The 16,380-nt window shown below is 40.9% G+C and overlaps 1 protein-coding gene across 2 annotated transcripts in view; it reads right to left on the bottom strand.

Annotated features, from left to right (window-relative positions):
• Window positions 1–16,380, bottom strand: part of UNC5D (unc-5 netrin receptor D) — a 634,719-nt gene that overhangs the window by 69,041 nt on the left and 549,298 nt on the right. For both annotated transcript variants that reach the window (XM_055081162.1, XM_024131459.3), the window contains one exon: window positions 11,880–11,964. In XM_055081162.1, coding sequence (XP_054937137.1) covers window positions 11,880–11,964 — 85 coding nt within the window. The remainder of the gene's footprint in view (window positions 1–11,879; window positions 11,965–16,380) is intronic.

Consider the following 16,380-nt stretch of genomic DNA (forward strand, 5'->3'; position numbering starts at 1 on the left):
GGTGGTACCTCACTGTAGTTTTGATTTGCATTTCTTGAATAATTGTGATGTTGATGCCTACTGGCCATCTGTATGTTGTCTTTGGAGAAATGTCTATTAAGGTCATTTTTCGATTGGGATTTTTTTGTTGTTGTTGTTGAGTTGTATCAGCTATTTGTATATTTTGGAGATTAAGCCCTTGTCAGTCGCATCATTTGCAAATATTTTCTTACATTCTGCAGGTTGTCTTTTCGTTGTTTTTTTTTTAATTTTTAAATTTTCTTTATGCTTTCCTTTGCTGTGCAAAAGCTTGTAAGTTTGATTAGGTACCATTTGTTTATTTTTGTTTTCATTTCTATTGCTTTGGGAGACTGACCTAAGAAAACATTGGTATGATTTATGTCAGAGAATGTTTTCCTACACTCTCTTCTGGGAGTTTTATGGTGTCATGTCTTATGTTTAAGCCTTCAAGACAAAGCTCTTGATTTTAGAGTGAACACTTAATATGTTTGCTATCACTGAATTAAACATTCCACTGAGTCTAGGCATGTGTTAGTAGTTAAATGGGAATGACTCAGTATCACTGAGTCAGAGCTCAAGCAAATTCCATGGATTTTGTATCTTTGTAATTAAAAAAAAAAAGGATAGACAAAATAATATCAAAATGTAGCATGTAGTTTGCACAGGACTCCTCATATTTAAAGTCACTTTACTGTCCTCATTCAAATCCTGGAATGCAGTTAATAATACACAAAATTTATAGATGATAAAATTGAGGCCTGGAGAAAGAAAATGACTAGCTCAAAGCCACCCAGGCTAGACGTGGCAAAGGGGATTGGAACTCAAGCCTTCTGGATCCCTGTGTTGTCCTTACTCTGCTATATCATCTCATTTCTGATAATTCTTTATTTCTCATGCAGTGTCAATGACTAAGTCTGTACTACTTTCCTGACAAGTTAGGTATGTCATTAGTTTGCTTCAGGATTGGCAGAGTCTTACCTAGCTAGGAAGGCAAAGAAAACAAAAGGAAGGCAGAAGATCCCACTGTGCATGAGGCATACAAACATGGTCCATGCCCAATATTGGGATATTTTGCTGTAAGTAGCATTGTTGTCACATGCTCCGGCCAAACATGGGATTTCAATTCAGCAGTTGTCTGTTTTCTTGACTATATTACATATTATTTTTGTCTTTATTTATTTATTCTTTAATCAATTTTCTTCCTATCCCTTTTCTTGTTAAGTCAAAGAGCTGTGTTTACTCCCTGGAAAGAAATCCAGAGCTGTTCCCAGAGCAGCTGTTATCACAAACTCTCAGGTGACTTCAGCTGGCAAGTCTCTCTCTACTAATTAATCATCAGCTCCCAAGCCAGAATTCTGGGAATTATCTCCAAGTCCTTCACCTCTCTCACCCCACATTAACACACGCATGCGCACACCAGCGGACCTGGCCGAGTTTCTCCCCAAGTCTATCTCTCAAAGCTCCCCATTGGGCGAGAGCTCCATGATCCCCAACTAGGTAGGGTCTACAAGCCCCTTGGCAACCTGAAGAAGCTACAGAAGATAGACCTTTATCCTTCCTCCTCCCAATAAAGATTCCTTGGGGTTCATGTCTCTCAGGGGGGGATTTGAGGCAGGAGGTAGATGGACCCCAGGCTGAATAGTTTCTCCCTTGTGGACAGAAACTCCATAATAGCAGAAACTCCATAAAAGCAGGATGATGGAGGAGGCTGGGCCCTGCCCAGATAGGAGATAAGAGACCACATATTCCTTATTCTTGAAGTCAAGGAGACCTCCCCGACTACACATGCGCAGAAAGGCTCCCTGGAGGTCAAAAAGGGAAGGGGTGCCACCTCATAGTAAGTGATGAAAACTACCCATAGGCTTCTTCACTAGAATCCATCTTGGCTAAGAGATGCGGACGCACACAGGGGAGGACCCTGAGATAAACCAAATACAGACTCACAACCCGGCAAAGCAAGATGATTGGTCAAAGGAAATCCAGAAGAAATGCCCCACAAAAGTGATTCAAACTGCCATGAGGGTGCGACTCTCTCTGTCTCTGAGTCTGCCCATGTGTCCATCCACACGTACTGTACTCTTTTTCCTCCTAAACACTTTACTTCACCTAAAAAAAAAAAAAAATCCCCGTTGACAGCAACGTGGGGATTAGAGAAAGGATTTAAAACGTTCGCACCTAGAGACAAGGACACTCAAAAGTAGAGTGACTATAATTTACTGTCCAAATTGAGATACTTTTGAGTGTGAAAAGGCAGGCTATTAATATCTGTGCTAGGCAAAATGAGGCATCTTTTCACTGTGCTCAGAAGGATACTAATATGATGAAGACTTGAACGTGGCCCGTGGCAGTGGAGATGAAGCAGAAGATAATACATCTCAAGTGTAAATATGACCGGGTCTCCCGAATCTTCAGCCTCAGCAATCCCTACCCATCAAGTACATTTCAGTTTCCCCTAGGCAGCAAACAACACTCTACATGGTCAAATCTTTATTTTTTCAGCTGCATTCCTCATCACTTCTCCTTTCATATTTTGTTCTGATTTGCTTAGTTCCAAAATATGTGATGCTATTTATTTATTTATTTATTTTTAAATTAATTTATTTCTGGCTGCCTTGGGTGTTAGTTGCTGCACGCGGAATCTTCTGTTGCGGCGCGCGGGGATCTGTCTCTAGCTGTTGTGTGCCGGGTCCAGAGTGCATGGGGTCTGTAGTTGTGGCGCACGGGCTTGGTTGCCCTGTGGCACGTGGGATCTTAGTTCCCTGGCCAGGGGATTGAGCCCACATACCCTGCCTTGGAAGGCGGATTCTTATGGAACACCAGGGAAGTCCCTATGTGATGCTATTTATACCTCTGTGCCTTTGCACATTCTGTTCCCTTTGATTGGAATGCCCTTTACTCTCTGTCTTTCAGGTTTTAAGTCAATTGTCACTTCCTCTCTGAAACCTTCCCTGAGCCTTTACCCAGGGTTCATCCCTTCACTCCCGGTTAATACTTGGGTATCTTTGTCACCACATGTAGCACGCCGCAATATCATCATTCATTTAACTGGGTTTGCTTTCAGGGTTTCATCTCTTATGGTATGAAGTGGTTCTAGTTTTCCTAGTAGTCACTCTAATAGTTGTGCTTCATGGAATTGTCCATGGTAGCAGGGTACCCTGAAGATATTTAATTTTGAGTCCATTAACTTTTCAGTAACATCGAATTATTAAAATAGTTTTTTGGACTGATTTTTGTTCATTTAAAAACTTTAATCTCGCATCTGATTCAAAATTCCACCCCCACCCCCAGTAGCCATGCACACGGACACACCTGTGCCCACACACTGATGCATATTTGCATGAATACACACAAGGTTCTAGCTACTGGGTCTGAAGCAGACAACTTGCTCCCTCATGCATTCCCTCTTCCACGAGCCTATCTCTGTGGCATTATGGTAGAGAAAAGGAAAATATACACCATCTCCTACTTAACTGTGACGTATTTTTCTTGGATGGCTTAAGTTTCTGAAGATAATCCTTAATGAATTCAGTATAAATAGGTGATGACTCCACTGACAGAGGGTGCAGGTGACTAGATTGCAAACAGTTACCCCTAAGCATCTGCTGTTCCTTGTGTGTTTCAGGTACACCTGCCAACCGGCCCCCAGCTGGCAGCATCTTTACCTGCTCTCTGAGCCCCTCTTCCTGACGCTGAAGTGACCTCTGGCAAACCTGTTTTCCATTTTTCCATCTCACTTAACCTCTCTGGCCCCCACTTCCTGGCCTAGGTTCATCTTCTCTACCTCTTGGGAATATGAGGAGTTGGAAATCACAGAAGCGCTCTTTGCCCCTCTCTCCTGGGCTTTGGCAGCATGCCCTCTCTTCTCAAAGCTCTTTATTTTTTCCCTCTTCCCTGGAAGCATTGAACAAGTCAACAAACTGATAAACAGTGAGAAAATCAGGTATCAATATCCATTTCCTGCAGATGACCTGAATTTTATGAGTAGTTCTCCTGGCGTTACTCTTTGGCTTTGGCGAGCAGAGGGGACAGCCATCTTTGATCCCCATACTTCTTCAAAATGTGACTTCTCTTTTGCTCTCTTCACGTGCAATTCTTACATCAATAGGGAGGGATAAGGCATGATGTGTAGGTGGGCGGGGGAGTGGTGGTGCCCATTCTGATGAAACGATGCTTCTCTGCAGGTTCCGCAGGGAGGTGGGAAAATTAGACTTGACATTATCCTGGCGAAATCTCTGAAATTAGAGAGATCTTCCAGACATGACCTTCCTACATATACACAATCTGTCCTCCAACCAACACCTCCACCAGAGTAACCTCCTTACATATAAGGGGTCCTATTTTTCTTGGTTCACGGTACTGAATACATTTGGCCCTTGTCACTGACTGAACTGAGCTCGTAACTCTTGCAGTGAGAAGGTGTAGTATTCTTTTGTTGTTGTTTTTTGCCTGAGCTGCTGTAGGATGGCTTGAGACATAACCTAGTGGGTAAGTCCTCCAAGCTGGAGAAGGCAAACAGAGATGCAAATCATCCCAGAGGTTTTGGCCAGTTTTCCTCCCTGCAGTAATGTCCTGATCAGTCACCTGGTGTCAGGGTAGAGCCAAAGGCAGGTGCTCTTATTTTATGCTCAAGAGGTAAGGTTTTGACTGGGACCACTACACTAATTGCAGTAGCCTGATGGCAGGGGTTTCTTAGCTTCTGTGAAATCAGAGCCCTTGGAGGCTCTGAGTCATAAAATATGAATTCAGTTTCATATTTTACTGGGATGGGTGCTTTTACAATGGCCTCAAATGTCTGCTTTGACATAAAGAGTAGTTTACTAGAAACGGATTCATTTCATTAAAACCATTTTTACAAGTAGAATGGCCATACATATCTGTTTTCTTTTTAGCCTTCTAGAAATGAGGTCCTCCCAAACAGCCTAAGGACATTTCTGAGTGATTGTATCCTCTATCAGGCATGATATGTGAGCAAGGGTGTGTTTATAATTTTGTTTTTGTGTGTGTCATTCTTGCAACCATGGAGGAAAGGCCACATGAAGCCATTCCATAGAAGTAGCTACAGTGAGGTCCTGAATGGTGAGCCTGTTACTAGAGAAGAGATTGTCTACTCTTCCATTTCAGGCCTACTTTTTCTGTCTTCCTAGTCTTGTATTTGGTCTTATTTCATGCTTTGCTATCAAAGCTATTGCACCACCGAGGCACCACTCCCCCCAAAAGTTAATGTTTCCTAACACCACCATGTCTGCCTTCTCCTCACCCCAAGAAAGCCTCACCCCAAGATGTACCCAGTGGGAAGACCATACCATTTGAGAGAAAATAAAAGCACAGTAGAAAAACAGTGATTGAAATACTCCATCTGGGTTGAGCCCAAATTCCAAATATGTGTCCTTTTGTAAATTCTTCAGTAAGATTACATTTCCAACTCTAGTCTAAGCATTTGGTCAGGAATATCCACATCACAGTGTAACTGGAAAAAGAAACGAATGTTTGCCTTTGGATTCATTTATATAGTAATGTTCTGGTCCACTTCTCTACTCACCAACCGTGGGTGGGAAGGGGGGTAAAACACAAGAGCTGGGAGTGCACAGTGGGATGATTGTGCTACATCCGTATCATTTTCTTATTGGGGTGTATGTGGGGGAAATCTCTGAAAGGAGACAATTGATTTTTAATCCTCTTGTTTAAACACCTTAATTTAAAAAATGTTTTTATCGGAGTATAGTTGATTTACAATGTTGTTTCAGGTGTACAGTAAAGTGAAATCAGTTATACATATACATCTATCCACTTTTTTTTTTTGCCGTACGCGGGCCTCTCACTGCTGTGGCCTCTCCCATTGCAGAGCACAGGCTCAGCGGCCACGGCTCACGGGCCCAGCCGCTCCGTGGCACGAACCCGTGTCCCCTGCATCGGCAGGCGGACTCTCAACCACCGCGCCACCAGGGAAGCCCTATCCACTCTTTTTAAGACTCTTTTCCCATATAGGCCATTACAGACTACTGAGAAGAGTTCCCTGTGCTATACAGTAGTTTCTTCTTAATAGTTAATCTATTTTATATATAGTAGTGTATATGTCAATCCCAGTCTCCCAATTTATCCCCCCCTTTCCCCTCTGGGTGACCGTAAGTTTGTTTTCTACATCTGTGACTGTTTCTCTTTTGTAGATTAAAAAAAAATTGCACAAATGAATTCTTTTTTAGATTCCACGTATAAGTGATATAAGGTATTTGTCTTTCTCTGACTTCACTTGGTATGATAATCTCTAGGTCTATCCATATCGCTGCAAATGGCATTATTTCACTCTTTTTTATGGCTGAGTAATATTCCATTGTGTATGTATGACATCTTTATCCAGTCCTCTGACACTCAGGTTGTTTCCATGTCTTGGATGCTGTAAATAGTGCTGCAATGAACACTGGGGTGCATGTATCTTTTCAAATTATGGTTTTCTTTGGATATATGCCCAGGAGTGGGATTGCTGGCTCATGGGGTAGTTCTTGTTTAATAAAAGTTACCAAAACCTGTTTAGAGAGGATGAAAAATCCACATCCCCCCAAAGATCCTGAAGAAATGTTAGAAAGAAAAGACCCAAATTCTTTCAAATTAAAGTTTGGGAAAAGAGGCAGCCTTGTTGAGAGTGATCACTGCTGGTTTCCTGCCCTCCAAAGCCGTCTTCGATAAAGGCGGCCACATTTGGCATTGACTTAGCTTCTTAAATACACTTGATCTAGGAGAATCCTAAGGGCCTCTCACCAGCAAATACTTCTGGCAGCTCCAAGTTTATGCCATTGCCTTTCGGTGAGGCTACTCTAGCTTCTGTGACATCATGAAGCATCCTCTATTTTGTGAGTGGAACAGTGCCTGAAACTTAACCCTTCTGTCTGTCTGTGGCTGGGCCTGGGGTAAAGTTGGAAGGAAGCTGCTTAAGGCAATTTTCAGGCATCAGAGTGACTTCAAAGCAGAGAATAAATGCTTGGATTTGATACCTACACCCCAGTGTTCATAGCAGCACTATTTACAACATCCAAGACATGGAAGCAACCTAGTGTCCATCAATAGACAGATGGATAAAGAGGGATGTGGTACATATATACAATGGAATATTCCTCAGTTATAAAAAAGAATGAAATATTACCATTGTAGCAATCTGGATGGACCTAGAGATTATCATACTGAGTGAAGTCAAAGACAAATATTATATCACTTATATGTGGAATCTAAAATAATGGATTTATTTATGAAACAGACTCACAGACAGAGAAAACAAACTTACAGTTAGTTACCAGAGCGGAAAGCTAGGGGGAGGGATTAATAGATAAACGACAAGGATTTACTGTATAGCCAAGGGAGCTACATTCAGTATCCTGTAATAACCTCTAATGGAAAAGAACCTGAAAAAATATATGTATAACTGAATCACTTTGCTGTACAAACATTTATACCTCACTTAAAAATAAAAAAGCCTGGATTTACCTACTGTTCTCTACCCCCTTCCTACCTTACACTGTATAAATACTGGAAAATGTATCCTGGAGCTGGAAATCACTGAGTTAATAACCCTTATACCTTTCTTTGGTGAATTTCTACTGATCTTTTAGCTACTCTCCCCTTCCCTACTATGCCTCTGTGAATCTATCCTTAGAATAGATTAAGGGCCTCCTCTATTTTTCCCATTGTTTTCTGTGAAATCCTCTATTGCAGTGTAATTCCACATTGAAGTATAAAGTTACTGTCTTCGCCAAATCTGGGCCCCATTCTGGATGTTTCACGGTGTATTTCCATTTTTAGGCATAAGCCCCATCTCTCATCAAACATGTCTTACTGGACTCAAGAATAATACACTTAATTATTCCTTAAAGTGGGGAGTGTGACATAGTCTAAAAATACCTCATTAGTCAGAAACTTTTGTTTTGGTGCCCAGTCCTGCTACCACCTAGGCAAACCTACTAACTTGTTTTTGGTCTTAATTTTCAAACCTACAAAATTAGGGTAATTATTATTACCTACCACAGCAGGATGGATGAGAAGATTAAAGGAAATATTGTAGGTAGAATACTTTATAAATGTATCAATTAGGTGTTCTTATTTTATCTTTCAAATTGTAGTATCGCTGTATATCATGCAATCCTACAACATCCCTATGAGGTAGGTACCTACTGTTGTTTTTCAGATGAGGACACAGAGTCAAGGAGCTTCATTAACTTACCTAAGGTCACATGAATAAAACCAGTGAGTCTCAAGTCGGAACCCAGAGCTCAGATGCCTGAGTGCACACTCTTAGCCCCTGAACTCAAATGTCTCCTAACATCATGTCCGCTAAGTTTCAGCACTGAGGTGACACCTGTTTCCAGACCTTTTTCTCTCAACTCTGATGATGTAACAACAGCCAGTTACCTCTGTAGATGTCTAAGAAATGCTCAGCTTGATCCTGACTTCCAGTCCTGCCTGATTCTTAGCGCTCTTACAGAGCGATTCCAGGGGATGCCTCTTTACAGGAGCCACACCTTGGAATGCAACGTCAGAAAGCTGTTTCCCTAAAGTCTGTCTAAGCTAAGAAATGCTCAGCTTGATCCTGACTTCCAGTCCTGCCTGATTCTTAGCGCTCTTACAGAGCGATTCCAGGGGATGCCTCTTTACAGGAGCCACATCTTGGAATGCAACGTCAGAAAGCTGTTTCCCTAAAGTCTCCGACGTCGAGGAGAGGCGGCATCCTTTAGTCCCTGAGCACCGGAATTGGAGTCAGATATCCTGACGTCAAATCCCAGCTCACCGGTCAGTAACAGGCCCTCGCAAAGCAGCCTCACTTCTTCGAACCTTCATTTTTTAGATCTTTTCTTCTCATCTCAAAAATTGGTACAAAATCCCCTTCTTTTGAACATAACTGGGGAGATTAGACGAGTTAAGCATGTGAGAGCACCTTTGCAAGTTATACTGAAACAGGGAAGTAATTACTTTTCCAAGGATGCGAAGTCCCCTTCTAGAGAACCATTTAAGGTGTATATATGTACAAAAAGCCAACAGAGTTAATTCCCTCAGCATTATAACCAACCAAAAGTCCAGATTGCTGGAGGAGGTTAGAAAAGATTCATTAGGATGGTTGTTCAAGTCTGAGAGTGTAGACAAAGCAGAGACATTGAGGAAGGAAAGTGACATCATTCCACTTAATGGAAAGTACAGTGTCCTCTTACAGATTTCCCACGTATGCAAGTAGGACGTCCCAAGAGAGACAGGGCACATTCAATTCAAACAATGAACAACCTCCCTTGAAACGTACCAGAATATTAAATATATCCATCTGAGACTATTTGAATACAGGGGCTTGTTTTGAGTCTGTGGTTAATTCCACACACCCATACCCCTGGAAATCTGGTACAGAGTTTGGATCCTTGATATCCGTTATGGTTGCACTAAATCATCACCCTGCTACACCAGGGGTGTAACTCAGAAAGGAGCAACAGAAATAAATCATCAACAGCAAAATGGAACAGCCTTTCAACACAGCATAAAGATGGTGTTCAGAGAATCCCGCTGTAATTCTGTGTGTGTGGAGGTGATGGAGACTCAGAAAACTCAGTTCTCACACCTGTGACCCACGAGGGAGGGAACTCAGATGGCTCTAGAGGAAAAGGTGAAAGAGCCAGAGCAGTGCTGTGCCAGCTCCACGAACTTGGAGGAAATGGGCCTTAATCTGGACACAATTCAGAATGACAGACAGCATGAGATGAAAATGGGTTTACAAGTGGCCTTACAAAGAAAAGATGACACTGAAGAGCTACATCAATTGTCTTCTCCTGATTCATCACAGGACTAAAAGCAGAACTCAGATGTAAGCAGCCTCCTGGCAAGGATGGAAAAAAAAAAATGTACCTGAGCTTTAGAAAAAGTAACTAAAAGGCATTTACTATTTTTAGTGTTTTTGTAAGTATGTAGTTTGGAGCTCCTCAAAAAGGAGTGAGACTAGCCAAGGAAGCTAAGTGGGCTGTAGTCTAGTGGTGTGAAGTAGGAACATCTGGGAAGGTTTCAGCAACATGGAAAAAAATGTGTGCAATCTACAATTTTATTTCATCCTGTGTTAAACAGAGAACTACACGCTTACTTCATAGATCTGAAGTCTTGGATGAACTCTTCTTGTTTCCATCCACCTTCCTGAACAGCAGCAATGAACCTGCACCGCAGATACAGATGGCTAAACCAAACTGATGAACATGGAACTTACAAAGCTTAGCAGGGGGTGATCCTAGGAGGCCAAAGCCGTCTTTCAAAGTCTTTGAGCTCTGGTGAGTTTTTATGTATTTCTCTTTCTTATTTTTCAACTGCAGGATGTCCCAAGTAATATTTCCCTCATTTTTGAGCCATTTTATTTAAGTCCCTGGCTGTTTGATGCCTTTGGACACATTCTAGCTCTGACCTCCTAAAAAGAAAGTTCTAGTAAGAGATGGGGATTGAGGTGAGCTGTGCATTAGGTGCCTTTGAAAATGTGGATGAGCCCTAGGCTGGTTCTTGCATAATGAGGTGAAAGACGCTGGGGGTGGTTTTGAGAGGAAGGAGCTGAACACAGGCTCCGTGGACTCATTACCTCTAAACCACTAAGGGAGCAGGATGCAGCAGCGGGGAGGGTTTGCAGGAGGCCATGATTTTCAGGCAAGGTTGACTGGATTCTGCCTCAAAGTTGATTTTTGAAGGGTGATGCGTTTAAAAGCATATATATAATTGACCATGACCTCAATTTTGAACAGGTACAGTTGCTTAAATAAATCCACCAAAGAGAGAAAATCGAGGGGACTCTCATCCAGAGAACTCCATTTTTAGGGCTGCTTAGTTGAGATTTTGAATAAAACCTCTTGCCCTTTTGGCCAAGTGGAGATATTTAAACACCGGCATGTTTTCAGGTGCACAGGTAAAGGAGCTAGGTCTAGGTCTACAGAACTGAGGAAATAACATAAGAGCCCAACATAGCACAGCTTATGTGCAAATCCTCTGAAAGTCTCCCCAGCAACCAACTAGCAGAGCCTTTTCTTCCATTTTTTTCTCAAGCACCGTAGAGCAGAAAGTTAAAACCACTGGTTACCAACAAATCCTCTTATGGAGATAGCTATCATAGTCTGTTCAAACCATCTGTTTCTCTGACTGTTTTTCCTTTCAGTGTTTTTCCTTCGTGTGTGTATTTTTTTTTCGCTAACAATGACAAAATCTATTCTAAAATAACCAAGATGTTATGACTGAAAATGCCAGAGGTATACAGACCCAGTTTATAAGAGAAATTGCTTTCTCAAGAGGAGTTCGGTTTATCTTGTGTGGAGGCAGGCAACATTTCTACAAATATTATAGTTGCACTAGGAAAATAACCAACTACTTTCATTAAGAGTATGTGGCAAGATTTGTATTTGTTCATGTAATTGAATTTAATGCTGCTGAAAGTTGTCAGACCTGAAAGCTATTGAAGTAAAGACTATTTTTTTCTTTGAGGAAAATTGCCTAAGAAATTGTCTCTCAGCTTTAGGGCAGGTCTTCTGTTGATATTAAAAGGTCACAGGTCAGTTATTCTGTGCATTTTCATAATGTGTAGCACCAAAGGGTACCTCCAGGGATGATATTTTCTTCTTTTGAGAGGAAGGCTCTGTGACGCAGTCACTGTTTGTGGAGAGACCCTATTTATGCCTTGCCTATGATTTTACTGTTTCGGTGTCTGCTGTCCAGATGTTGGTGACTTGGGTTAGCTGCCTACAAAATGGACAGCCAACAGTTTTGCAACTAGTTTTTCCCCTCTATATAGTCAAGTAGCTCACTGTCTCACCCACACACCACCGTGTCACATTATCTTAATAACTTCAGATTTTCTGCAGAAGTTCCATTTCATACTTAAGATCTCTGTCTCTTACCTGGGTTCACCTTGGTTGATGGACATGTAAATCTCCCAAGAATTCTCCTCCGGGATGGCACCGTGTGGTATCAGTAAACTCACCCCTGAAACAGAAAAAGCCAAGAAATCATTTGTAGATTCTCCAATTATCCTGAAGCTTACAGCTTACAGCTGCTCTCAAAGAGGGACCACCTCACAGCACTTTATGAAATTCCAATCCTGGCAGACATTGTTTCCTTAAGACATAAAGAACTGCATATTAGGCAACTGTGAACTCAAATTAGATTTTTATTTAAAGTCTTTTATTTAAAGTCTTCCTAATGTAAATTGGTGGAGCTATTGTGGAAAACAATATGGAGGTTCCTCAGAAAACTAAAAATAGAGTTGCCGTATGATCCAGCAATCCCATTCCTGGGCATATATCTGGACAAAACTCTAATTTGAAAAGATATATGCACCCCAGTGTTCACAGCAGCACTATTTACAATAGCCAAGACATAGAAACAACCTAGATGTCCATCGACAGAGGACTGGATAAAGATGTGGTACATATATACAATGGAATATTACTCAGCCATAGAGAGGAAACAACGCCATTTGCAGCAACATGGATGGACCTAGAGATTATCATACTAAGGGAAGTAAGTCTGACAAACACAAATATATGCTATAACTTATATATGGAATCTAAAATACAACACAAATGAACCTAGGAAAGAGATTCACAGACATAGAGAACAGACTCGAGGTTGGGGAGGGATGGATTGGGAGTTTGGGGTTAGCAGATGTAAATTATTACATATGGAATGGATAAACAACAAGGTCCTACTGTATAGCACAGGGAACTATATTCACTCTCCCGTGATATACATATTTATATTCTTTTCCATTACGGTTTAACTGAATCACTTTGCTGTACAGCAGAAGTTAACACAACATTGTAAGTCAACTATACTTCAATAAAATAAGTTAAAAAAAGAGTCTTCCTAGCATTTAAAAAATTCTCTTATAAGATTTGGTGTCCTGAGACGTGGCACTATCAAACATATCTGCGAATATGAGTTCATCAGTTAATCGACTCTAAAATTTCAAAAGGTACTTCTCTGTCTCTATCCATTCATTTCCTGAAAAGGTATCTGGGATGATGGGTGAGCCATCTAACATTTTGCTAGAGCCTGGTGTGTAATTGTCTTCTAAATGGTGCATCTTGAAGTCAGTTTAGGGAGGTGACCAATGGAGTAGTGCATTTTGTCAAGAAAACTGGAGAAGGAAAAAGCATGGATAAGCTTAGGAACTTATAGGTTGTTGTGTAGCCACTATTTGGCCCCATATTTGCAAACAGAAGCTAGAAAAGGTTAAAGGTGACTTAACCATATTCACTCAAGATCAAATTGAAAAAAAACTCAGTAGCCTTACTTCAGTAAAATCATATAATGAAGGGATGGGGGGCACAGGAGGGCACATCACACTGCATTTGAAAATTCCCCTCTTTCCTCCTGAATGCTGTGAACTACATATTTCACTTTGGCCAAGAGGGAAGAGTCTAGAGCAGGCAGAGAGTCTCTTTAATGTACCTTCTTGTTTATAAAAAGAAATGAAATAGAGACACAGTAAGATCTTTACAAAATAAAATCTCAGGGTAGTCTCCTATTCTTTGACTAATGCAGCACTCACCTTTTCTCCTTTCATTAGAGCTAATGTCATCACACAGGCAGCTTTCAGGTTGGTGATGATAACTTAAACCTAGAGATGGCAGGCTTTACCGATATCCTTCTATGTGCCTGTTAGCTGCTATAGAATCAAGGAATGCAAGACTCAGGGCAAAACAAGTTATTTGTGATTCACATTTATGAACATTATTCAGTAAGACGCTAGTTATCATCAGTATCCTTCACTAATACTAAGAATGAGGCCCATTTAAATCTTGCTTACAGCTTTTCAGCGAGGGTATTTATTCATTTATATTCTGGACCCTAATGTCAACGGTAGGAGAACTGTAACTGCCATACTTAGTGGCCTCTGATCAGGCTCCTCCTTTACTTGCCCGTTCTTCCTTACATGTAGTTGCCAGATGACGTGGTCTCCATTACATCCTTCCCTGCTGCGGAGCACAAGTTGTAATACAGGATATTCAGTGTGTGTGGATGTCAACGTGAATATACACACTAGACATTGTGTACTCTTAGTTTGGCATCGCAGTTTCTCTCTGTTGCCTCTCTTTTAGACTATGATGACAACAGAGACATTTTTTTAGACTATGATGACAACAGAGACATTTGGACCCTATTCTTTAGACACAGAAAAGCACAGGAGGTTATCATCAAGAAATAATGCCATCTTAGGCAATTAACCCAAAATAAGAGTTTTGCTGTGCTCCCGTTTCCCATTTTTCTTTTCCTTTTTTCCCCTTGATTGAGGTATAATTCACACACTTAAAAATGGACCCATGTTAGGTATACGAATTGATGAGTTTTGGGGCAAATGTATACTCTCATGTAACCACCATCGAGATCAAGATACAGAACATTTCCACTGCCTCAAAAAGTTCCCTTTGCCCTTTAGAAGTCAGTTTGATCGCCAGCCCAAATGATCATTTATTTGCCTTCTGACATGTTGATTAGTTTGTCTTTTCTAAACTCTCAAATAAATGAAATCATACGGGGTGAAAACAAAAAAAGCACTAATGACTTATTACCTCAGTAACATGTAGCACAATGCCTGGCAGAGAGTAAGCGCTGAAAAAATAAATCATGACTATATGAACAGGATTCAATATTTTGAGGGGGGAAAAAAAAAGCCAGGCTTTGAGACATGCTGTCTTCTGCAGACCATCAGGGCCTGACAATCAACTCCCAGATCGAGTCAGAATAAATATGTGTGTGGACTTTTGAGAAAGGGCTGTTTGTAGAGCAGATCCTATCCCATTCCTTTGAAGTCGGCTTAATTCTTGTGTTTACAATGAAACATTATTCATAATACTCCTAAATTCAACCTGAATGTATGGGATCATTGGAGCTTTAAACAATTTTGCATGATTATCCTTTAAACATACTTCCCTCCCCCCGACCCAAACATGTAAATTGTATATGGAAACTGCAGATAGTCAAACACAGAAGCAAAGGTCATGGGAGGTGGTACTGCTTGTGGCAAGTTACCCCTTACGAAGAATGAATGGCTCTGTGAATCTTTATGCCTGTGGTCCCCTAAAGACGTATCTATTTTCAACATGCCATTCACGAGTTATCTCTGATTAAAGAAAAATACACTCTCCCCCAAACTCCACCTGCTACCCTGACAGCCTTTTATTTGATAGGACAACAGAACCATCTGAGTTTTTTAGTTCATATTTTGCATAATAAATGATTCTGAGAGTGTGGGGACCACTGCCAGGCACCCCACAGTAATTTGGGATGGATGACATTACAACAATTTAATTTCTGTGCCTTGCTTCTTTATACTTTAGCTCCCCAGGGCATATTTTACATTTATGTTCTGCAAATAACAGAGCATATGTTTCAATTCCCCACACTTATTTTTCCTCAAACTCATTCCCAGTGAACAGCTTCAATCTTGTCTAGGGCTCCTTGTTCAGAGCTCTGAAAATGCGCCTTCACAGAGGAACCATTTGGGAATCATAGAAGACGCTATCAGAACTTTGAGTTTTCAACCCAAGTGCCGCTCAAGTCAGAAGGGAAACAAGAAAAAAATCTGTTTCATCGTGATTTCATCTCACATTCTTTGATGAATGTTAAACAAACATAGCCAATAAATGGGTGGATCTTGGCACTTCCTCCCTGTGTGTGTAAATGTACACACACACACACACACACACACACACACACACACACAAGGATGGGAAGAGTGGCCCAATCTGTTCAACCAGTAACTACTGAGAGGCACCTAAGTCCCAAGCACTAGGTAAGTAAGTGGAAATCAAAGTATTCAGACTCAACATGCAACTTCATATAGTTCTGATATGTATATATATATATATATATATATATATATATATATATATATATACACACACACACTCTTCTTTTTGAAAGGGCAGGGTTTGTATCTTTTCCAGATCCCACACTTCCAATTTACAGATTCTTACAAGAACAGTACCTGTTAATATGGCCGCCTGCTCATGTCCCATCAATCTCCTATCTGCCAAATATCACCAGGTGGAAGGCATCACACATTGACACTCAGACATACTTAAACAAATTTTCTTACCACATCCGAGAACACCGACCGAGGAAGATTTAGAGAATTGGAAGTTTAGAAAACAAAATCATCATTGGGGCTCTACTGGAGGGCTATTTGCCTGAAATGAAGTTTTTAAGGAAGTGATTGATATAGGAAAACCAAACAATCATCAACTTGAAACAAATTGCAGGCGCAAGTCCCTGAGTTACTTAGATGGTCAGTTAGTGGAACGGTAGCATCAGACTAGTTCTACTACAGAATTCATTGTATAAGAGAAAATGTTTGATATTTTAGGTGGGTTAGTTCTACCCTACAGAGAAATC

This window comes from Physeter macrocephalus, chromosome 20 (genome assembly GCF_002837175.3).
Source record: "Physeter macrocephalus isolate SW-GA chromosome 20, ASM283717v5, whole genome shotgun sequence".
NCBI classification, from domain to species: domain Eukaryota; kingdom Metazoa; phylum Chordata; class Mammalia; order Artiodactyla; family Physeteridae; genus Physeter; species Physeter macrocephalus.